The sequence below is a fragment of the Malurus melanocephalus genome, unplaced genomic scaffold, assembly GCF_030028575.1.
Source record: "Malurus melanocephalus ecotype Western Australia unplaced genomic scaffold, MMel_1.1 scaffold_271, whole genome shotgun sequence".
Classification (NCBI taxonomy): domain Eukaryota; kingdom Metazoa; phylum Chordata; class Aves; order Passeriformes; family Maluridae; genus Malurus; species Malurus melanocephalus.
This window is the reverse complement of record NW_026623503.1, coordinates 970,591-994,664: the sequence shown is the minus strand read 5'-3', so window position 1 is coordinate 994,664 and position 24,074 is coordinate 970,591. Positions and strand designations below refer to the sequence as shown.

The window sequence follows — 24,074 nt, the reverse complement described above, 5'->3', positions numbered from 1 at the left end:
CCTGTTGTTTTCCACGTTCTTCTTTACTTATATAATCTCTTGTTCTCTGCTTAATTTCTAAAGACTAGCTGTTTACATAAGTAGCAGATGATTGATGATGTAATGTATTTTGAGTTGATCATTATATGTCCAATTATTAAAACACACTGTTTTTATTTGAAGACCTGAAATCTGAGCACAATTTGCTCAGAAATCCCCATGAGTAAGATGAGCCACAGAAACTGGTTGCAGTCTAGCAGGGAACACAAGGAGTGTCAGTTGATAGATAACAGCAAAATAGAACCCTTCATCTTTTTTTTTTTTTTTGGTGAGTTACCTCCTATTTGACAGCTGCAGCTGGCTTGTTGACTTCATAGTCTCATACTAATTGACTGCTGGTTTTGATAGGGGAGACTAACTAGTAATCTCTGAGCAGGCATGTAGGTTGCTGGCCAATGAAAATGTTTGGGGGAGGAGAAAATTCTTGGGTGCACGCCTCTCGGATTTGGTTCCCTGTAAAAAGATGGGTGAGGTTTGATGTGTGTGCTGCACATAGGCAGATACTCAAGGGCTGCTAAGAGTGAGCTCAAGTACTCTACTTCCAAGAGGGAGAAAAAGGCAGCTGTTAAAAGTACAAGCTGGCAGGATCATGACAGACCTAAGTAGCAGAAGTGAAGGATTTAAAAAATGCAGAAGTGCTATGTTCAGTATTGATGGCTATAACTTTACGATTGGTGAGTCTGATTTAATTATTCTTCTTTCTTGTCCTTCTTTCCTGTCTTTCTCAGTAGTTCCAGTAACTACAGGTAAAAAACGGCAGTTGACAGTTGCAGTTTGTGGATACATGACTCTGAAATGTGCAGATACTCTGTAACGTTTGCATACATTGGTTTTGCATTCCCTCTTCTGTATTTTCTTCAGCCCAAGAAACTTGCCTTTGATATGCTACAACTCTACATCCTTTTACTAGGATTTGGCACGAGTTCACCAAGATCTTTGCAGTACTTTTTTTTTTGGAAACTTACCTCAAGAAATCCTTGGCTCCAGAATTGAAGGTTTCCAGCTTGCTAGCTTCATTTCCTTCATTTGAAGACAGAATGTCACCCTTGAGACCCTTGGCTTAATTTGCAGTATTTTATTGTTTACTTAGTGTTTTCAAATCCTGTAACCTTCTGTCATTTCTCAGTTTGCACAAAGATATATATAAAGTAATAGGTGCGAAACACAAGAAACAAAATTGCTGTGACAATGAGAAATGTGAGGAAAGAAAAGGAATTTTAAGATGGATTGATGTAGTTGTTTGAAGAATGATGTTTCATGTTTCTATTTGCTGGCTTAGGCAAAAGTGAGGCTTGTCAGAGTGACAAGGCTTTTTCCAAGAGACTTTTTGTACAAAATTTGAGGATTCTCTAAGCAGACTGCTTTTCTACAGCTGCTTAGTTTACTAAGATATGTGTATATATATGTATGCTTATACAAATCCCTATTGATCTTAGAAGTGAGCTTACATCCCATTTAAATTTTTAGATGAAATCCAAATTATAATGTAATAATCAATACAAGTTCCTATTGAATGCCTTTAAGAAAACAGAGATTCTACTTCCTTGCTTGTGGATTCAAGAAAATTTTTCCTGGATAATACTAACATAATTGGCTCAGAATTCCATCTAATAATGATAGATACAAGGTTTTATTGGTGTGGAAGGAGGTACCTCTTTAGTCCTCCAATTTACGGAAAATTTGTTTTGCAATTATTAACATCATGCAAACATTTAGTTTGCTAAAAAAAATGGTGAAGGAAATGTGCATGCTATTAAAATACCTTCAATAGATAAGGTATCTTAACTATCTGTTAATGTTCATATAGGACTTTAAACGTGAAACTGGCCAGGCAGATGCTACTTTGGAAATTTCTTTCCCTGATGGGAAGGCTCTCCACAGGTTGTTGCAATATATTCAGCTCCCCCCCCCCCCCCCCCCCCCCCCCTTTTTTTTTTCCCCCCCCCCCCCCCTCTTTTTTTTTATTTTTTTTTTTTTTTTTTTTTTTTTTTTTTTTTTTTTTTTTTTTTTTAATTCAGGAACAAACCAACAGGATTGCTGAGTTTGTTCCTCTGCTGTTTTTATCGCTACTCATACCATTTGGATGCTTTTGATTCCAGCTCATATTGGAGGTCCAACATGTCTGGTACAGCAGCACTTAGAGGTGGCGTGACTTCATTCAAGTCCCTGATTGTCCACTGTCAGCCTCCATTTCCCATTTGACTTCTGCACTGGCCATATGGTGTAGTTGAAGGGTGAGCGGGTTCTCCTGATTACTCCTTGGCTCTCCAGTCGACAAATTAGTTCATGGATAGGAGTTACAGAGTCTCGGTTTGTGTGATACTGCTACTCCTTGTCCATTTTGTTGTTTTCACTACTGGGGAAATTACTGTAGTTGCTGTGGTTTAGGTCCCTACTTCAGCTGCAGTTGTTGTGGTTTGTGTCCCTACTTCAGCCACAGTGTCCTCAAACACAGTTTGGGTTCCTGCCATGACTACAGTCCTCTGGGAGTATTGAACAGAGGCTTGGTAGGCCACGCCCCAATACAGAGTGAGAAGCTGCTCACATTCGTGGGTGTGAACAACTCTTCTATCAGTTGGTGGGCCAGTTCAATAGGGTTGTTTACTTTCTCAGGAGCCAAGTCTCAGGTAACGGGAGGTGTAAACTACCCTAGGAACCTGTCCAAAGATCCCTCCAAACACCTTTCAACCCAAGAATTGGGTTCCTAAGGGGAGATTTTAACAGCTGCTTACCCAAAGGTTGTTTCCTTTTGCACCAGGATGATGACAAATTCCATTAATTCCATAGTGTAGCATCAGTCTTGGCTGATATTATTAATAATATTAGGTAGCTTATATAAGGATTGGCAATGACTATGGGAGCCTGCAGTAAAAAATCATCCATAAAAACTCACCCTGGGTGGAGAGAAGGAGTTATATTTATTCATAGTCCTCATTTGTTTCAACATGTTCCCAGACGAAGCAAAATAAAGATAAGCTGTGTGGCTGCTGAAGACCGTGTGGCACACAGGAGCTTACTACTTGAGAACTGCTGCCAATTACTAGAGCATGCAATATATGTATATAAAAAACTGCTTCTATCTCACCCCTGTTCAGGCACCAAAATGACTGTAGTGGGTTGACCCTGGCTGGGTGCCAGGTGGCCATTAAGTTGCTCTACTTACCTTTGGGCCAGGGAAGAGAGTAAGATGGAGAGTAGCCAGTAGGGGTGAGATAAAGTAGGGGTGAGTTTTATTACAGCAAAAGAAAAGGAATAAGCAGAGATTTGTGTTTGCAAAAGTTAAAGGGGGAAAAAGTCACATTCTCTACTTCCCATTAGAGTTGTTCGGGCACTTCCCCAGAAGCAGAGCTTCAGCACGTGTAACAGCTGCTCCAGAAGGCAAACATTGAAAACTCATTAATGTCCCCCCTTCCTCCTCTCTCTCTTATCTTATATATCTGAGCTGATGTCATATGGTATGGAATGTCCCTTTGGTTGATTTGGGACATCTGTGTCCCCTCCCAGCATCTTGCCCACTCCCATCCCCTCTGATGGGGGAAGGAATGTCAGAGTGATACTGGTGTTCGACACTGGTCTCTTATCACCACCCTTCCAGCTATTAATACAAAGTACAGCAGTGGGAGGACTGTGAGCTTTACCTCAGTCAGACGCAATAAAATTAAATTAAACTTGTATATTTGATTTTGCTGGGGTGGACTTCGTAAACTAAGTAAAGAGTCTTTGAAAAGACTAGTGATAGTTCTTGTAGTCTATAGTGTGGTGGCACTATTTTTGAGGAACTCTGCCCATTTTCCTCTGGATGTTCTGACTTATCACTGCTACCTGCTGTTCACATCTGTGCTCTTCTGCCTATATCTCAGCATCCAGAGACACGGCATTTGGGGTTATTCCCTTATCTGACCAGTTTTGACTGGTTACCAGGCAGAGTTACACAACAGGCTCAGCAGCAGCTCACAAAAGATTTCAGGTCCCAGACTGCAGGTGACAGGGTCTCATTGAAAGCACTATTTCCCTCCCTCCCGTGTATTTTGTATTTCAGGGAAGCTGCTAAAAGTAAAACTTTTTCTGCATGTTTTGATTTGAGTGAAAGAACATCCCTGTTCTCTGAAGTTGAGCTCCATACATGGGAAAATAACCTCCAGACTTTTTCAAGTGGTTTGGTTTTGGGTTTTTTTTTTTGTTTTTTTTTGTTTTTTTTTTCTTTTTTTTTTTTTTTTTTTTTTTTTTTTTTTTTGGGTAAGATTGCCAAATTATGAGTCCAAGTTTTGGTGCCTGGTCACCTCTGAATCTAGATGCAGGACTAATGTCATCAAATGGTCTAAATTCCTTAATGTGTTGAGAAAAAGATTCAGTAATGTGAAGTAGCTGTGAAAACTGAGGTTTTGGGGCAGCAGAGATTCAAACACAAGGTGGAAATAAGGCAGAAGGTGGAGACACCTGGCTGGATACAAGGACACCTATTCTCTTTGTGCTGGATCCCAGACCAAAAGTTTGTCCCCCTATTCATCATCTGTGAAGGACAGAAGTGCAGTCAGGCTTCTTATACATACAACAAACTCTGGTTGCTCCCTAGCAGAAAGGGACACATCCTACCATGGTGAGAAATAATGTTGCCTTTCCTTTTTTTTTTTCTGTCTGCTTTTTGGCCAACTATTCCTGCTCCCAGTGCCTTCTGATTTGATGCAAAGATATTAATTTCAAAATTCAGATTTCCTAGAATCCTTAAATTTAAAAAGAAAGAAAGAGGCATAAAGTTTTCTGTGCCTTTTAAGCTCTGTTTTAGGCAGGTAGTCAGGGCTGTTCCTGAACAGGCAGGCACTGACCCTTCTCTCAAGACAGTGTCCTCTCCAATGTCAAAAGGCAGAGGTCTGCCTTCTCCTCCTCCTGCTGAGGATCAAAGCCTAGGAGGCTTTCAATCTAACTGTGTTTGGGAATTTGTGTTTTTGCTGCAAATTTTCTGTTTTACACCTTTGTTCTCTATTAATTGGCCCATTGTCTTGATGTAAATACAAGTTCATTTTCCCTAGTTCTGTAGTTTTGCGTAACTAAGAAAGCAAAAGGCTCCTGGACATATCACTCACTTATTTGTGTATTACTGCAAATCAAGAGGCAGAATCCTGACCAGCAGTAAATCTGCATCACTCCACTGCAGTTGGGAGAACTGCAAAGGTTTAAATGAGCAAATGATCTGTCCTGGTCTTTTGCAGTTAAAGTTGCTGTATGTTAGAAAACTGCCCTACATACAAGGCAGGCAACTCCTGCAGCTTGCTTGCTTGCAAGACTTCATCAAAATTATGCTGATATGATTTTGCTCCCTATTTCTCCCTGCCAGGTGACAGGGCTTGTATCTAAGAAACCTGCTGATACTTGAGTCCAAATTTCTAATAGCTACAGGCTTGAAATGTTCAGGACTGAGAACTGAATGCTCATGATTACACCCAAATTTTTTGTACTATGACTGCATGGAAAGTTACGTGTGAGGTGCAGGGAAGATTGCAGTAATTACTGAACAGATGCACTTAATGAAGCCTCTACTGGCTTTCCAGCTGGTGAGTAGAATGTTTCACTGGAACAACATTGTCTTGGTTTGAAAGACAGGTGTTTGTCAATGAAGGCAGGGACCCCCCTTAGAGTGGTGGATACGACCCCACGTCCCTCCAAATTATTGTAGCTTTGAAAATCATGGGCTTTCAGGCAAGAATATGGGTAAAAGGGAATAACAGTTTTTACTAGTATGTGTAACAAGGTGAAACAAGTAACAGCCAACCCAGTCCCAAACGCAGTGACAGCCTCACAAAGACACACCCCCGTCTTTGGTGCAGTTATGGTCCCAGTCGGCAGGGGCGCTGTTGGCTTCCAGCCAGGCAGGGTGGGTGCAATGATTCCCTGGTGGCTGCAGGGGGCGGTGTGGTGCAGATCCCGGCTGGCTCAGATCTCCTGCATCACCAATGGTGGACACAAAAACTGGCAGAGATGGATGGAGAAAAGAGTTCCTCTGCAAACTCACAGTGGAAATGTCGATCTCAGTGCTCCTCTGGACAGCAAGAAACCTCAGAATGGCTAGATGGGCAAAGAGACGAGCAGAATCCCGTGGCTGTGAGACGGGATGCAGCAGAACTCAACCACTGCAGCTGAAAGCCTGGGGGTCCCCAGTAAGGCACAGGGACAGAAGATCACAGTGTAGGAAACAGGAACCAATAAGCGAAGATGCTGGGCTCTGCAGAAAAGAGCAGATGAGCTCTCCCCGCGCAGGTAGCAGGCCGACCTTCCTCCTCTGAGCCAAGCAGGGCAGGAAGAGAAGTTACACCCTGCCCCACACACACACACTCCCTCCCCGAGCCCAAAACTACTGCGAGAGCTTCCTTCTCTCCAAAGGGAGGAAAAAAAAACAAACAACCAAAAACCTGCCAGGCAGGAGAAGAGCCCAGGGAGACTCTTTGGATGGGGTGTGGGTTCTTTTGTCTTCCCCAATCTCCCAGCTATCAAAAGAATGACTTTGCAGTCAGTGTATCCCAGCAACAAATTCGGAAAGAAAAATTCCCCAAGAAAGGAAAGGAGAAACCTTAACCCACAACAAACATGAAACAATCACTTAGGTCAGTATGTCACATCCTCCCTCTTGTTATCATAGCAGCTTCAATCAGTCCCCTGAAAATTTTTCTTAGGTGCAAATATCATCCCTTTCCATTTAATGTCAGTGCATGGTTTGTCTCTTGCAGCTACTACTGCATGATTCTACATCTTGTCTGTTTATTTAGTACCCTTTCCAATCACCCCACTCCTCCTTACTGTTGTGCAGAGTGTTGAAACCTGTCAAGTGTATTGGGAAAGGGGACATGGTAGACAACTTGCTCACTCAGCAGCACTTAATTCAGTTTCAACTCCAAGTACTTGGAGTAGATTTTTTCCATTGGAGATGAGGATAAGGACACTAGATTCATGCTGCATATCCTTTCTTTTTAGTATTAGTAGTCAAATCACTCTTAGGAGTAAAAGCTTTCCAAAATCAAATTTTATTTGTTTTTTCCCTACACATGTGGGTAGCTGAGGTCCTGGCAGTTCTCCTATATTGCATGCTGATTGGTTTTTATGGACTCACTTTTTCACACTAGTTTTTTTTCTTTCCATTTTTGGGTCTTGTATTCTTGAATTGTAGTAATGGATCTGATTCCCAAACTTGGTGCTAGTCTTTCCCTCTTTATATTTTATCATTTTCTCTCTTTTATTTTGTACTTTGAGAATACCAGTGTGATTTAGTTTAAATGGTATCAACTGGAAACAAAACTTTCTTTCTCTAGTTCACACATGTAGCTAATCACATACAGACAATTTTCAGGGATTTTTTTTTTGTTGCTAGTTCAAGTTAAGCATGTTATTTAACACATTTGGAAACAGAATTGAAGTAAAAATTATAAATATGTTAACTTTCTTCAAAGCTACTTATTGTAAATTTTTCTCTTTTAAGAATACTGAATTTCAATTTTGTTCTTTTTTTTAATGGATCCTTAGATGAAGACAAATAATTTACACATATGAGGCAGACACCCTTCAGAAAACATAAAAGGAGATTTTCATTCAGGCCATGATTCTGTTGTTGGACTTGCACATGAAATTTGGATTTTCCAAACAAGTGGTCTTCAGTCAGTTACAGGATGAGAAGCTCTGTTGCATAGTGATAAAATGTGCTCCATGATTAAATGAGAGTAATTGCTTTTTTGCTCAAATATCAAGTCATTGTAATTGCAATTGTAATGCTCTAGGAAGTGAGTAAAGAATGGAAAGGCAAGGAGAAAAAGGAATCTCTAAAACTCAGAGATGCTATAATAAGTAGGTGCCAATGTATAGATGCTCCAAGTGCAAAGCGTATTTGCCTCTCCTGTTAGAACTGGCATTTTGTAGGATAAGGTCTTTATACTCTGTGTGATGTGAATAGCAGAATATTAACCCTATTTAGTTAATACTGATTTATTTCCTCACTTCCAACTCACAACTATTACCAAATAAGTGTACTGTTAATAATCACTATTTGCCAAGGAATGTACTCTGAAAAAGGCATCTTCAGAATGTACAGACCTTGTTTTGTGGCACTGCATTTTATTAATCTAGAGGAGGGACATGGTCATTCTCCCAACTGCTGGGTTGATTTAAAGACAATCCATGTTTTCTCCACCTTGAACATCATAATAAATTCAGAATCACAGATCTTTCAGACACATTACACTTTGACTCTTATGCACCACTGGTAACTCAGAATATAATTTGGCCTATAGTGAGTATTTTTTTTTTCATAACTATCATATAACATAAGCAAATCTAAGGTATCTCCATCAAAGTTGAGGAAAAAAAACTAGAACATTTTTCCTTGTCAAAATCTGAAATTTTAAAATGCAAAGTGATAATCAAAGTTGATTTCAATCTGAGTCATAGGGCAGGTGATCTATGTAAGAGAACAGTCATCTCTGAACTACTCACTATATTCATACTGCCTCTGCAGAGAGCTATTGCTGTTAAGACTTTTTAAGGGAGCACAGATTTAACTGCAGCACCACTAGTATTATGGCTAAAGGCCTTATACCATTGTCACAGAGATCCTTGAAGGTACATACACCTTTTTGCTGTGCACTTGTAGGCTAGCAGATAGCTCCTCCTCCACCAAGAGGGCAAAAGTCGTTTGTCCTGATGTTTGCTCTGTTGCACAGATTGAGCATTCACTGTGAACTGCTTACCATTGGAGCTGTTGAAATAACACTGTCTCTAGAAAGACCTAAGGGATTTTTTTTTCCATGCCGAATCAGAGATATGCCTTAAAAAACAAGGTGTCTGTTGGGAGATGTGGGGGAGATGTAGCATGCATTATTGCCTGGTTCAGTCTCCATGGTATCTGCAATGAAGTAACTTAAGAGTATTACTAAAAAATGAAGTGTGCACAGGAATTTTATTTAGTGGCTTTCAAAAGAATCAACCAAACAAAAGTATTTTTTCTTGGCTAATGTTTCAATTTAAAGAGCTATATGTAACTTTTTAATTGACTGGATGAAGTGTTTTAGCCAGCATCAATGTTTTTACTCCGGGCCTTCACCAAGGATCTTGCAAGCGCAGTGCGATGAATGGTCTGACACAAGCCTTGGGTCTTTTCTCCTTTTGTCACAAATTAACAGTAAATGAATGTGAAAATTGGTGAACCTTTTAAAGATACAAATTTTAGATTTATTTTGTTTTAAGACAAAACTCTCTTCTTTAAAGTGGGAAGACAGCTTTGGGGAAAGATTATTACATTGTACTGGTGTCGGTAGCTTAAGTGAAGTAATACCGTTAACTCTGATACTTCCAGTGGCACCTTTCAGATCTTAAGTGCATAATGGTTTGGCTATACTTGCTTCAATGTGGCGATTTAAATGAAGGTGTTAAAAAAGAGCATTTATTTAAAAATAAAGAAGTATTTGTGTGAGTAAATCCTTTTGCATGACATCTGAAGACCAGTAAGGTGCCTCTGAGAAGACCTGTCTGCTGGTACTTGCTGGCAGATTGCCAGTGACAGGAAACTGTGAGGCAGAACTTCATTTCCATATATACCAGAAGTTTCTATACACACTTTAGTCATACATTTGAAATCCAATTCCTTGAAACAATTATTTTGGATGTCATCATGTCACCAACCCACCTCTGTTACAAGCTGTAGAAAGCAGACAACCTGAAAATTAAAAAAAAGACCAAGCGTCATAGTCTTAACATTTGCACCAGTAGCTTAGGAAGTTGTATATTATGTTATTGTATTGTATGATTGACTTGCTGTGTTGACCATTAATGAGAGGGTTTTTTTTACCAGGATTATCTTTTGTAGCTTTTTGCACATGTTCTTTATTTGTGAGAAACCCTTTCTATTTGTTCCAGCTGGTAGGTGAGCCAAAGCAGCTCTAAGTTTTGCTAATTAAAGACCACATTTGATTTAATGAGTTGAAGGTGACAAATCTTACCCTGTTTTTGGCCTGCTCTCAGAAGCACAGGCAAAAATGTACAGTCTGTTTGTATCTTGGTTTTAAGTTTATGCCATGCTCTGGGGCAGGATTTATTAATCAGACATTTGGACACATGAATGGAATTCTAAAATAGCTCTTAAAGTCCATTTTAGCTGATCCTATGCTGTTTAAAAAGTACATGAAGTGTTCGTGCACTGGAGCCATAGTGCATATGTGGGAATCCTCAGTGCCACCTGCAAAGTGATAGTGAATGAAGGGAACTAGAATCTCGGTGAACTTCCATGAATTGAACCACTTTTGCAATACGACTAAAGCCATAGACCTGTTCACATTCAACCTCCTGTTCCTGAGGGACTACTCAGAAGAGGGAGAAGGGAGAGTTCTCTGACAATAAAAATTGTGTTGCTGAACAATTAAGGGGAAGAATTATAATGAAGCCTCTTCAAAAAAGAGTTTGTAATGCTCCTTTTCTACTGTCCATGTAAGCCTACTGGTGGTGGTAGATGAAAAAGCAGTAAACTCAAGGGCATTTTCAGTCTGAGCTACCACTGATGTACTTGAGCTGTGAATCCATTCTGCTGTGTGGCATGTGTAATAATGATTGTACAGGATTCTTCTGATTAGAAGAGCTAGCAGGTCTGTCTGCCTCTGCTTGTCTTTCTGTCAGCATGCAGCTGAAGTGTTGATGTAATTGGCAAATAAAGGAAATTCTTAGGCTTCATTTTAAATATTCATGTGTGTATTTGTTTGATTTTGTGGAAATGGGTAAAGAAACTATGCAGCAATTGTACAAAAATTTAGGAGACCTACAAATGGCCAAGCACATAAAGCAGAGTAGATCTGGGATTTAAAGAAGACCTAAATAGAGGAGTTGTAAAGGCATCATTCATACTTAATTGCCTCGCTTGTTTAACTGTTTTGTCCACTTGGCATTTTGAATAGGGGTACATTAGAAGTGACATGTATGAAAAGAGGAATGTGTTAGGAAATAGATACAAGTCTCCTCCAAGGGAAACACAGAACAAGATGTGGGCTTTCTGGCATATGCTTCCTCAAGCGTTATCTAGGTGTGATATGAATAATCTCTGGGCTAGATGATGCCTGAGGTCCCTTCCTGGACAGGAAGGGAGGGAGAGCAGGCATTAGAGGAACTTCCTGAGAAGTCCCACTCACAGCCATAGGGCTAAATCTGGATCCCCTAGGAGTGCAGAATGAAATAGAAGGGCAAAGGAAATGATGTATTGTAGCTCCCTATTGAAAACAACAGTATTGTTGCCTTCCAAACACAAATATTTTGTGAATAAAACTTATAAAGGTGGCATGTTTTGAAGTTCCTTTAAAGTGAACTCTACTAGGAGCTGAGACACAGAGCCCACAGCATGTTTCTGTTCTGCCTAGTATGATCTGTCTACATGCAGGAAAGTATCTGATGAAAACTTGAATGGACAAAGTGATTTCAGGGGTGCATACAGATTAAAAACTTTAATAGAATGTCAGAAAAAGAATAATGCAAATGACGTGAAAATCATGCAAATATGAAAATAGAAAGTTCACCCCTTGAGAAGGAAAACTCAGAAATGCCTATTTCCTTTACCAGTCATCTCTTTGTCTGATACAAACTAACCTGAAATCAGAGACAGTGGATCTTCTTTTCTCTTTGGCTTTTGGAATAGACTCAGTGAGAGAAAATGTAGACAGAGCCTGCTGCTAGAAATGTGGGTTTGACTTACAGTTAACTGTCTCAACTATGTYTCCCAGGACCTGAAATATGTGTGTGTTCCAAGCTTACTTTTTTTAACAGGAAAACTAGCAAAGATTAATTAAAATAGTAGCTAAGCATTTTTACAATCTGTTCATTATAGCACAGAATTATATTTGACTAAAGGAATAAAAAATAGTCAGGTTAGCCATATTTCTTTTGTAGTAAACCAACCAGACAGGTACGTTGTGAGGAGCAATTTTAGTCTTGATTTGTCTCAACAATGGTTGTCAGAGGCATGTGGGGGAAGGAGAGCACGTGTGCAGCTCACAGGAGACAGCCAGGGGCTTTTCTCTGGGGAGACTTCACCTGGCAACCGCCAGATGGGGGAAGGCTTTTCTCTGGGGATACTTCACCTGCAAGCACCTCACATGGGACAGGCAGTCAGGAGGAGACACTGCACCTCCAGAGACGCTTCTCCTTTTAAATGGCAGAAGGTCTCTACCAGTGGACTGCAGACGAAGGCTGGACTGGGCCAACGGTCTCCTGGTCCGCAGACAGACTTTAGGAGGGACCAGGGGGTATAAAAATGAACTGCTTCACGGACTTTTGTGAGGCTTGCTCACTGGTTCACTCGCTGATTCATTCGCTCCCTGCCCTGGCCCTAGCCAGCATTTTGCCTTTTTTGCCCTGGCTCTTCTCCTCTCGCCGGCTCTCGCTTACCCACGCGTATCCGCCTTTCCTCTTGCTGGGCGCTTGGCGGGACACCGGCTGACCACTGTGTGCAGCCGTGTGCAGCCTGTGTCCCGTCCTAATCCTTTTCCCGTCTCAAGCGCCGCCTGTCCTGCCTCTGTATCCCTGGCCGACGCCTGCATGAGTCACCCGTGTCCAACCCTGCCTGCCCCCGTCCCAGCCTACTGACACGATCCTTGTCACGACTCCGTCCATGGTTCTGTACTTCTGCCAGAGTGCCAAGTCACCGGCATGTCCGGCCAGCCGTTGCCGCAGGAGCTGCGTCTGTGAAGCCGCGCCTCTCTGAGAGCTTTGCAAACTCCTTAGCAGGCACCTAGCACATCCCCCGTCCTGTGGACATCAACGGCACTCCTCAGACCTGCTGAGGGTAATGCCTGCTTTGTCTCTGTCTACTTTCTCTCCCCACATCCTTTTCCATTTTCCTTCCTCCTTTTCTGTCTTTTCTAGCTCTCTTTAGTACGCAATTACTTGTTTCCTTTTTTTTTTTTATTCGTTAACAATAAACGGCTCACAGACACAAGGTTTGTCTCAGTTAACTTAATTTTGTTCCTGGCCATCTAATTCTAGAAAACTCCTCGCAGTTATCCACAGGAGTGGATGAAAAATACCTGACACTCTCTTTGCAGACTCTCAGATGCTTAATGGCAAAATATAGATGATGTGTTATTGTCTGTCACTTTTGATGTGTCAATACTGTGAAGTGGTATGTTTTTCTTTGCACTGTACTAGAAGTTAGGCAAAGGATATTTGAAAACTAAATTGACTGAGGTGGTACAGTGGTGAAATGGATACCTTCTGTTGAAAAAACTGGCAAACGGTAAGAAATAGTTTAATAGGGCAATCATTTAAAAAAGAAACCTATCTATAAGGTAGGCATATAGAGAACTTGAATATGTGTGATCGATGTTAATCAAAGAACTGATGAAGATATTTTTATAATTGCAGTTTGAGGCTTTTGAACTTTCCAGGCAGTTATGATGCCACACAAAACTTTTGATTGGAAGAAATTTGGCATGTGCAGAGAGCGTGTGAATATTTCCCATAACAGATTGATTACAGGATAATATCTCCTGCCTGTAATGCTAGAAACTACAGTCATTCTGAAGGAACAGAAGTTACTTACAAACTACTTGCGTTTTGGTATGCCCTTCACTGAGATCTATTTGCTTCCAGGTTGGAATGGAAAATAACTTTGAATTGTGCATCAGATTAAAAAAAATAGAATATGGTGCGATGGAAGCTGAAGGTACCACCCTTTTAGGAGAATAAAGTACATACCTGCAGTTTTCATGCTCATAGTCTCATCTAATCTGATGAAAATCAGCCTTGACTTCAGTATACAAGGGTAGAGTGCAGCTGGAGAAGAAGTGTATCTAAAGGGACAGAGATAGAGGAAATCTTTGAAAATGCTAGAAATAATTTTTGATCTGAGTTGTGACTTCTCTCTCAGAAATTAATCTTCTTTTCCCAGTTTTATTAACTTGTACCTGGTTTTCCACCAAAGTTTATTACTATTAATAAACTTGAATAATCAAAGTGTTGAGAAGATTTCAGGCCATCTGGAGAAAAACTCCTACTTACAAATGTGTAGGATAAATATGCAGAATTTTCACAAAAACTGCATCACGTAAAGTCTTCTAAGGTTTTCACAGTGAGCAAATGCACAAACGCTCTTTGCTTCTGAATCGTTTCCCTTGCTTACACACCATTGGCTCTGGACAATTCGCAGACAGAGTTTATCTCAGTTGTACTAGCAATATTGCTAGTAATGTAGATTTGGCATCCCCTTATGTTTTTGTCCTGTTCGTGTCTTTGCTGTTCTAATTGTGTCTCTGCTCTGCATGGCTGTATTCTAGATGGAAGAGTTTTATATAGGACACCAATCTGATATAATTGGGAAACACTGCCAACTGAAAACCAATCTGTGCATCTCGGAACTGGAAAATGCTAATTTTTTTAGGGGTTTATGACACCTGTGCTGTGTGGTGTGAATCTGGGCGCTGAGCTGCCAAGCACAGATGCTGGGTGAAGTGCTCTAGTTGCAACAAGATGGAGGATGGCGCAAAGTTAAGACCTGTGTACCTGAAGGCGTTGGTGACCAAAGAGGAGGAAATACTCGAAAGTAAATAATAGTACAGTTAAAAGGCCCTTAGCAGGGTCATCTAATATTTCACTTGGTGTTCCGATTTAGATATCAGTGCATATTACGAATTTGTCCAGTCTCTGATGTGATAGATATGTAGGACACCAGAAGAGACCGGTCTGGCTGGTGGTCTCTAAACCTAACGCCTGCAAGCTGTCACCTCTGAGTCAAAGACAATGCCTCTCCATTTTAACTATATGTATTTGCCATAGCAATATTTTCTGGCATGATTCTTGTCACTGGATCAAACTGTTTTGATACCAATTCCATGGAGAATGCTGCTGCCTCTCCTTCACTGTGCCATCACCTGAAGCAGAGCCAGTTTTGAGTCTGGAACTATGAACTACTCTGGACCAGTGTAACTCTGTGCAATCATTCCAAAGTCTGCACACAACATCCCAGGAGAACATAGTTGGTTTGGGTTTGTGCTGCAGGTTACAGTAATGGACTTAATCCAAAGAATGGTGTCTTGTAGGACTTGAGAGACGTCAGGGCACTTGCTCCGGCCACCCTGGCAAGTTCCTGGCTGATATAGGTATCGAGTATCTTAAGACAATCTTCTGCTATCTAATGGGAGAAAAATGAGGCAGTGATTTATTATAAGTCCCTCTGTTCACCAAAATGAGTACTAGAGCCATCTTAATTTAGCAGCTAGGGATCAAAGAGCTCTTAAAAAAACTGCAGTGACAGTAGATATGGGTCTTAAAAAATGCCAAATTTAAACTGACAAACTAAAGCTTGACAGAAGAATTAAATTTCATCAAAGTCTTTTGACTTCAAAAGGTCCATAACAGTTGACATTATCTTGCTAGGAGCTTATGAGTCTCAATTCTGGTCTTTTGCATTCTTTTATGAATTTTCTTAGCCTGGTTGGGCTTGTCTCTAGAAAACAGCATTTTTAAAGAAAGCAAAGAATTTGCAAGGTTTCTGTGTGCACTTATAATATGCTCTCTTCCCTATCTGCCCATTATCAGTGCTGTTCCTCATGATTATTTTAACTAAAAAAAAAAAAAAAATTAATGGACAGTGTAATTACTCTCCTCTCCTTTTTAGCAGTAGTTTCATTCTGGAAGAATTCTCCAGAGTCGTTTGTACTCTTGACTAACTGCGTATCGGTGGGGTTACAACTATGTTGAGCTATGTCAGTATGAATAAAAAAGCAGGATATTTGCAGAATTATTTTTATTCTAGGTGATACATATATGCAGTTCCAAAGGTCAGAGGATTCCTTCACACAGAAATTTCATTTAACTTATTAATTAATCAACCTCTGCACTTCCAAAATTACTGCAACATGTAATTTATATAGGTGCAATAATTAACTTTTTTTCTTACCATACTCATTAATGGTGTTACTGTGAGCAGTCTTTTTTCCTATTCTCATCGGTAATGCAAAATGTCACTGTATTCCATATCCATCTGTGCCCAAAAATTGTTAGTCTCTTTAAGACCCTGCAGCCAGAAAATGGAACCAGGATGGGGAGTGGGAGTGTTGCCACTGTCCCTTTACAAGTCTGAGCCTGGAAGCAGAGAAACATCTCTGTCTTCTGGCAGTGTTTGCTGAAGGCAAGGGCTCTGCTTTGGAACATGTTCCTTTGGGCTGGCAACAGTAGCCACATGGAAAAACTGCATTTGAGCAGCACAAATCTTGAGCTGGTCCCTGGGGCTGCACCACCCCATGTCAGTGCCTGGAGACTGGTTCTTCCCTCTGATACACCTGCGGCATGGAGAACAGCAGCACCAACACTGGTGGAGTCCAGTGGGTGGCAGCAGGAAGTGGTGGGTGGTGGAGCTGACGTTGCACACACTGGCGATGCCCATCTGCCACTAGAACTGCTTTGTTAGCTCTGCCTTCACAGGAGGGTTCTTTTTGTCCATCATCTTTTTTTCCCTTCTTCTCCCAAACTACACAGTTGATTGGGGAACACCATCTTCCCTTTGTCTTTCAAGTCACATAGGAGTCTGTGAGGGATGACATCTTGGAAGGGGGAGTTACTCCACCATTCATTTCCATGGGTTTGGCAGATTCAATGATTTTGGATCCAGTGATTATTTACTGTTATTTTTTACCTGTTTCTGTTTTGCTGGTTGGTAAACTTATTTTTTTCACTTGTATCGGTTTGTATTACTTTCTTAATGGTGGAAATGGATTCGTTGAAACTAGGGGGAGTAATTTTAGAGTGCTCACCTCTTTAAATTGTCTTAAACCAAGACATTGATATATGTGTAAAAGTTCCTAGTATCATTAATCCTAATGTAACATTAATATTTAATGCTTTTTTCCCCTCTGTGTTTTCTTGTTTCAGTTGCAAATGAGACAGGTGACAAACATCCACGACCACTTTCACAATTTGCCCGTAAGTAGCTTTTTCCATTTTAGCTTGTCAATTTCTATACCTACTGTAAAAAACCCACATTGTGCTGGTTTGAGATAGTTTTATGGGTGGGCCAACGCTCCCAAGTTCCAGTCAGCCCCGTCCCCCACCCTGGCACAAATTCCTGGAGAAGGAAATTAAAAGAAAGGAAGAAAGAAAAAAAAAAAAAACAACCTTGTTTATTTAACAAAACAGAACAATATGCTCACAAGGCACGGGAAAAGGGACAAAGGAATTACTAAAAAAAAAATAGTAATGTGGAAATAGCTGTGGAAATAGCTGTTGGATCCTAGAGTCCTTTTGTCCTTGGGTGAGGCCTCCCACTCAGGGTGGAGGGGTGGGTCCCAGAAGGCCAGGTGGGGTTGCTCTGGTGGCTCCCTAGAGCATTCCCGCCTACCATCTCATGGGAATCTTCTGATTCTCAGATGAGAAAAAAGCAAGTAGAAAAAAAAGTCCAAAGAAGAAAACAACAACAACAACAAAAAAAAAAAAAGCAGTCCCAGGGAAACAGCTTTCCTCACCACTGCTCAGTACGCAGCCACAGCTGGAATGTGTGTAACATTCCCTGACACTGTCCTTGAACAGGGAGGAATAAAACAACATAAACTTTCACCAGAGCAGCCTCAGCTAAGGTAGTTTCAGAAGGGTTGTTTTTTCTCTCTCTGCACATAAGCAGGCAATGGGAATACAGCCACCCTAGGACACACATTTAATAATTATTTTCTTGTCATAATTGTGTCTGCCCTATATTACATGTCGTTTACAGTACGCAGCTGAGGAACCGTAGTACTTGATTGGGAAGAAGTCACCTACAGAAGTTCGGTCTTACTGAACAGGGCTGATGCAAATTTAAATGAATGAAAGACTTTGGGACCTTGCTATTTTTTCAAGCAGAGAAGGTTATAAATATCTCATAGCCGCTGAAGTTCACTACATTGCTCACAGAGAGATTTGTGATAAATCTTCGAAATAACATATGAAAAATATTACTAAACCTTACTGGTGTCTTCTTTATCGCTTTGCTTCACCGAAAAAGAACTAAAGGAATGGCTTGGAATTTGGAATAACTGTCCCAAATTTAAATAAAAAGGAGGGATGTACTTGGTAATGTAGCATCAACTGACCATGACTGTGACCATATGAATCATTAGAAAGATATGATAGAATATGTAGAAATAAGGATAAAGATAGGACACTCCAATCCTAGTATATGCAGTTTAATGATGATTTGTGATCATTTAGCAGGCAAAGTTTCTTTTTTATTTATTAAAAGGTGGGGAGCATTTGCGATTATCATTGCCACTGCAGCTCCAAATGTTAAAATAATTCACAGCTATCATACAATATTTCACAGAGTCTCAGGATGGCATTCTGAACCTCCAGCACAGCTATAACCATCTTTCACAGGGTACAATAAAACAAGGGGGAAGCATTTTTGCAAATGTGTAAACTTATTCACAAGGATTTGAAATTAAAKTAGTTGAGGGCTACACCTAGTGCAGGTAGCTTGGTGGGTGGCTGCAGTGCAAACTGCAGGTTGTTCTCTGGATGATAGGAAATAGCAGGAGCCCCAGGCAACAAGTCATGACCCATTTACATAGAACATTTGCGCAACGAAGGACATGGGGACTTGTTGCTAGCCCGATGACTGGACACACGTGAGAGCAGAAAGACACCAGACAATTGAACTATTGTTTATGTAGCCTATAAGGGTATAAAAGCCCAGGAATTGCTTGGTTCAAGATCCCCCATCCTCAGCACCCAGCTCAAGCTGGTTTTGTGTGTGTGCACCAGATAAAAATTATTTTGCAGATCCAAGATATCTGGTACTGCTATAGGAAACCGGTGTACAAACAGGTAAGGAAATCTTATCTGAGTGCATGAGAATGATGTGTGTAGGGAGTCAAGCAGGCAGCTGTCAGCTCATTGGGGCTGGCTGCTGTGAAGGGGCTTTGGTCCCAGCAGTGAAAGTCTTCGGTGGTGGGAGTGTAACTGGTGGAGTGAATCCTGGATGGTCAGACAGGAACATTTCCTTGCAAAAACTGTGGGATATTTTGTGCGTTTGGCTGAACTTGGTTCAGAGAGAAGAGGTTGAGTGGTTTTATACTTAAGAAAAAACAGTGAAATCAAACGCCAAAACAAAACAACTCAACATCTTTTAGAATCATTGTGCTGGTAAAAACTAACAAGCATTTTACAAGATTATGTGCAAAACTATTCAAAATAGTGAGCTGTAGAAAGTGTTTTAATATACACTGATTCCTTCAAGAGTCTAGCCTAAGAGATTATTTGATATTTTTGTGGGCTTCTTAATAATTTTCTTCTTTTACAATCAGCAAAAACAATTGTTTGCAGATGAAACATTTCTGGCAAGCCCACAAAACACTAGCTGAAGTGGTTATTCACTTCAACCTGTTGCTACTCTGTGCACATGGACCCTCTTCAAAAAGTAGAATGCAGGGACACCCGCTTGTAGAGGCACACTTGATTTTCCAAACGTGGTATTTGTGTTTCTTTTTTTTTTTTCCTGGAAAACGTAACTTCTTATGAGAATTCAGATTTAGGTGTAACTAGATATCTAATTGATTGTTGGGATTTTAACTTACAGCTTTATGCCAAGACCAGGTTTTTCAGGAGGTGGACATCAGCTGAAATACTGCTCTATTTTCTGTATGAGATTTTCTGTAAGCTAGTACTTGTTTATAATAATGCCTTATGTATGCTTGTTGAAAATATTTGTTAAAGTACATTTTTCTACATGTATTTATATTAGGTAAGAGAATAATAAATATGCAAAAAATATTTTACAACTTCCTCCTGAAAAAGGAGATTTGTAATTGCTCTCAAGGGAATTTGATTATTTCTGTTCCTAAATGGAGGGTATCACCTGTGACCCAGTTTATTAACATGGTCACAGCAGCAGAAGACTTTTTCACTTTTCAAAACATTATTTATATTAACTTGGGAGACATGGTGTGGTCTTCTTCTAGGGGGAGGGAGATGACATGCCAGGAGTACTGCCAGGAAACTGTGGTTCTATTGCCTGATGCTATGTATTGCTCTTTCAGTGAAAAGGAAAGGAAAATTCTCTTGAATTTTAAAAAGATAAAAAATTTGGATAAGAAAATGCTTTAAATTTCTGTTGTGGTTTTCAAGAGATAAAGGGCTAGGCCTATCAAATCTGTAAAGAATTTTGGCACTTACTGCACTGCTATTCAGGTATAATATATTGGTTTTTGGACAATATGCAGATGAATTCTTGTTAGCAAATAGGGATGAGAATGTTTGTGTACTAGATGCTATACATTTATGTATTGCCTTAGCGAAGAAGGGGCAGCATGCACCTCTATCCAAACTTCAGCTGTCTCAAAGTAAAGTAACAGTATTTCATTCTTATTTTTGAAAGGGACAATGAATGGCAGACCCAGAAAGAATAGAGTCCATAATGAAGCGACTACGTCTAGTTGTAAAAAAGCAGGCATGAGAATTTTTTGGAACTGTGAGATTTTGTTGGCTGTGAATTCCTGCATTAGGAGACTTGATTAAGTTTCTGAGACAACAACCAATGAAGAGTTAGACCCTATTTCATGGGCCCCAGTGAGAGCTTTTAAAGAAATGAAAGGAATTTTGGTATTGGCTTGAGCCCTTGGGTTCCAGATTATACTAAACCCCTTTAATCTGTATGTACAAGAATGTGAGGTATAGCTGTGGACCTCATCATAAATCAGTTGTATATTATTGAGTTCAACTAGATCCAGTTGTAGTGGGATCACCAGCCTATACCAAACCAGTGGCAGGAACAGCAACAACATTGGAGAACAGCTGCCCCCTTATCCTGAGTAATTCTGTAACAGTCTGTGTCCCAGGTGAGTTGGAAATTATGCTGGACAGTATGCAACCCAAGCTCTACAGACACAATAGGAACATAGGCATGAACTAATCCTTCTAATGGCCACCAACTTAATCTTAAAAAGCTGTAACACCTCGAATTCAGCAAGTGTAATAACTTTGCCTGACGATTTGAGGCTTCTTGGGATGCTTAGTCATTGTAGGTGTAGAGCATGACCAAAGAAGGGCAATGAAGGTGGTGAAGGATCTGGAGCACAAGTCTTATGAGTAGTAGTTGAGGGAGTTTGGGTTATTCAGTCTCAAGAACTGGAGGCTCAGAGCAGACTTTATAATTCTCTGCAGCTACTTCAAAGAAGGCAGGGTGAGGTGGGGTTTGGTCTTCTACTTCTTACAGGTAACAAGTGACAGGATGAGAGAAAATGGCCTCAAGTTGTGCCAGGGGGTATTTACACTAGATAGCAGAAAAAAGTTCTTTGCTGAAAAGGCATTGGATTAGGCTGTGGTGGAATCACCATCACTGGAAGTGGTCAAAAAAAATGTAGATGTGGTACTCAGGGACATGGTTTGGTGGTCTACATGGCAGTGCTGATTTAATGGCTGCACTTGATGGTCTTTCCCAGCATTAAAGATCCTGTGATGAAGAACATCACCACTGTGAGCAATTGAAACGTATTTCAGATAAAACACGGATTTGAGTTATTTTGAGTTCTGTTATATAACCCAGATCTAGTTCCTTTTATGAATGTTTCATTGTACTACCTGCAGGGACAATGTTGGACTGGGTACACTGTGGTAAGTGAGGAACAAGTAATAGAAGCAGAATCACTCCCAGCAAAGATAAGTGTGCAGAGAGCAGAACTTCTAACCTGGACACAGGCAGCACATCTGAGAAGAAGGTCAAGAAGTTAATCTTGACATCTATATGTCTATACAGACTCTCAGTATGCTTTTAGGCTATGTCATGCCTCAGGAATACTGTGGAGAGAGCAGGGATTTTTCACATCAGCAGGAAGGGAATATGTAATGGAGAGGAAATAGGCAATTTACTATCACCAATAAAGTTACCTGAAGAAATTGACCAGCTGTCCTGGTTTTACTCAGTCTGGTTTTTGGTGGTGGGGGGATGGGACCAAGAAACCACGAAGATGGCTCTTGTGACAAAGTTCTAGCAGCTTTCTCCTTCTTTGCCAGCAAAAGAAGCCCTGCCCCCTGTGTTTTAGAACCAATCCATTATGGCTCTGAGGTTGATGGACAGGCTGCTGGTCAGGTCTGGGCCAATTGCACATGCTAGTTACACCTGTGATGACGTATGGTCTTGTACTTAAGAAGAATTCAAAACAAGACAGAGGGTGGCCGCCATTTAGTTTTTAGGTTGTTAGTATTATGCACTGGGGAAAAATGGAGCAGGAGGGTGAGGAGAYGTGAAAAAAAAAAAATGGAGACCCAAGATCACAGTAAGAAGACAGGTGGTGTGCTGTTGCTGCGGTGCTCAAACATGGAGAAAATAAGCTGTTGTTGAAAGGACTATTTCTTCAATGGGACACCTGTATAGAAAAAGAGAGCAACCTTGCTCTGAGAAAAACCTGGCTTTGGAAGACTGGACTGATCAGATGCCAAAAAGGGGGAAGAGATGCACCCCCCGCCCTATGTCTGAAGCAAGTGGATGCTTAGAAGGAGCTGTGTTCTGCCAGGAGATTTGTGATAGTGGCCTTACCCCACTGAATAACGCAGTCGGCCTTGAAGAACTGTTTTTCCTTTCTCCCACGAGGTAAAGAAAATAATCCCATGCCGTCAGCAGTTATACCCTGACTGTTTCTTGGGAAAAGACCTTCCACAGCTTAGATCTGTAAGAACTCTTCTCCTATGATGCTGGACGACAACCGAAATGAGTAGTTTGATCTATGTTAAACTTTCATCCCTGCCCCTCTTTGTGTGTGGAAAGGCATGGAGAGGTGGCGGGGGGCAACCTGGGAGAGACAGGTTCACAGAGTGATTAACAGGTGTCTTAAAATGTCCGTTTTCTTTCTTCTCCTTGTAAATTTGTCCCTATCTCTGTTCCCCTCCCCCGTGCGGTGGTATTCTTAGTAGTTTTTAGTAATAAATCTATTTTGCAACTTCAAAATTATTCAGCCTGTCTGACCATTCTCTGGATCATATATGAATCTTTCTCACAATTATGTTATGTTATCTAAAAGCCATAAATTTTAGTGTTAATAGGGCTTTTGTTCTCCCGCCTTTTTGCCTGTCCGATGGGGGGGCAGGGGGCGGGGCGGGGGGAAGAATGTCATGGGTGCGGTGCTTTTGGATTTTGGCCCAATTCAAACCATGACACCAGCCCACACTAGAGGCATTACAGAAACTGGAAAAAGGGAATGCTGTAGCTTATGCAGCTGCCAAGGCTGCAGCTAGGCAACCTCTGATGCAATGTAATGTTGACTTTGACGGCTGACCAGAGTGAATGGCTAAATTTGAGACAGTCAAACACTATGTATGAGAAGAACTGCTCAACAGAAAAGTCAGTGGGAAAAGTGTGAGGCAACTCAAACAAAAGATAAAATGTGGTCAATTGGAGCAAAACCAATTCTGCAAAAGAAATATTTAATCACTATCTAGATGATTTCATTATAAAGCCCATGGAGAGATGGAAGCAATAGCTAAGTGCAGAAAGTATGGGTGGCTCCAGGAATATAAAAAAGACATTAAGCTGTCAGAGAGGGCCACCAGAATGGTGAAAAGTCTGGAGAGAAAGCCTAATGGGAAGTGACAGAAATTAGTTGGTTTGTTCACCCTAGAGAAGAGGAAAAGGAGAGGAGACCTCATTGCAAATCCTCACAAAGTGGAGAGACAGGTACTGATCTCTTCACTCTCATGACCAGTGACAGGACACGAAGAAATGGCATGAATATAAGTCAGGGAAGATTTAGGTTAGATATCAGGAAAAGGTTTTTTACTCAGAAAGTGGTTGTACAATGGAATAGGCTCCCTAGGAAAGAGGTCGCAGCACCAAGCCTGTCTGAGTTCAAGACATCTTTGAAAAATGCTCTCAGACACATGATGTGATCCTTGGGACTGTTCTGCCAGGCCCAGGAGTGTTGGCGCGGCCATTTGCAAAGAGACGGGGAGAGACACATAAACAACCTCGTAGACTTGGTTGTACGTGCTATCTCATCCGCTTTATTAACGGAAGCCGAGGCTTTTTATACCCTTGGCTCGTAATGGCGGCGGCAGTTAGACGTAAC

At 40.8% G+C, this 24,074-nt stretch overlaps 1 protein-coding gene across 1 annotated transcript in view; it reads left to right on the top strand.

Annotated features, from left to right (window-relative positions):
• Positions 1-628: 628 nt before the first annotated feature.
• PDE1C (phosphodiesterase 1C) overlaps positions 629-24,074 on the top strand; it is a 296,339-nt gene continuing 272,893 nt past the window's right edge. Inside the window, exons 1-2 of the mRNA XM_057376150.1 lie at positions 629-713; positions 16,918-16,968. Coding sequence (XP_057232133.1) covers positions 629-713; positions 16,918-16,968 — 136 coding nt within the window. The remainder of the gene's footprint in view (positions 714-16,917; positions 16,969-24,074) is intronic.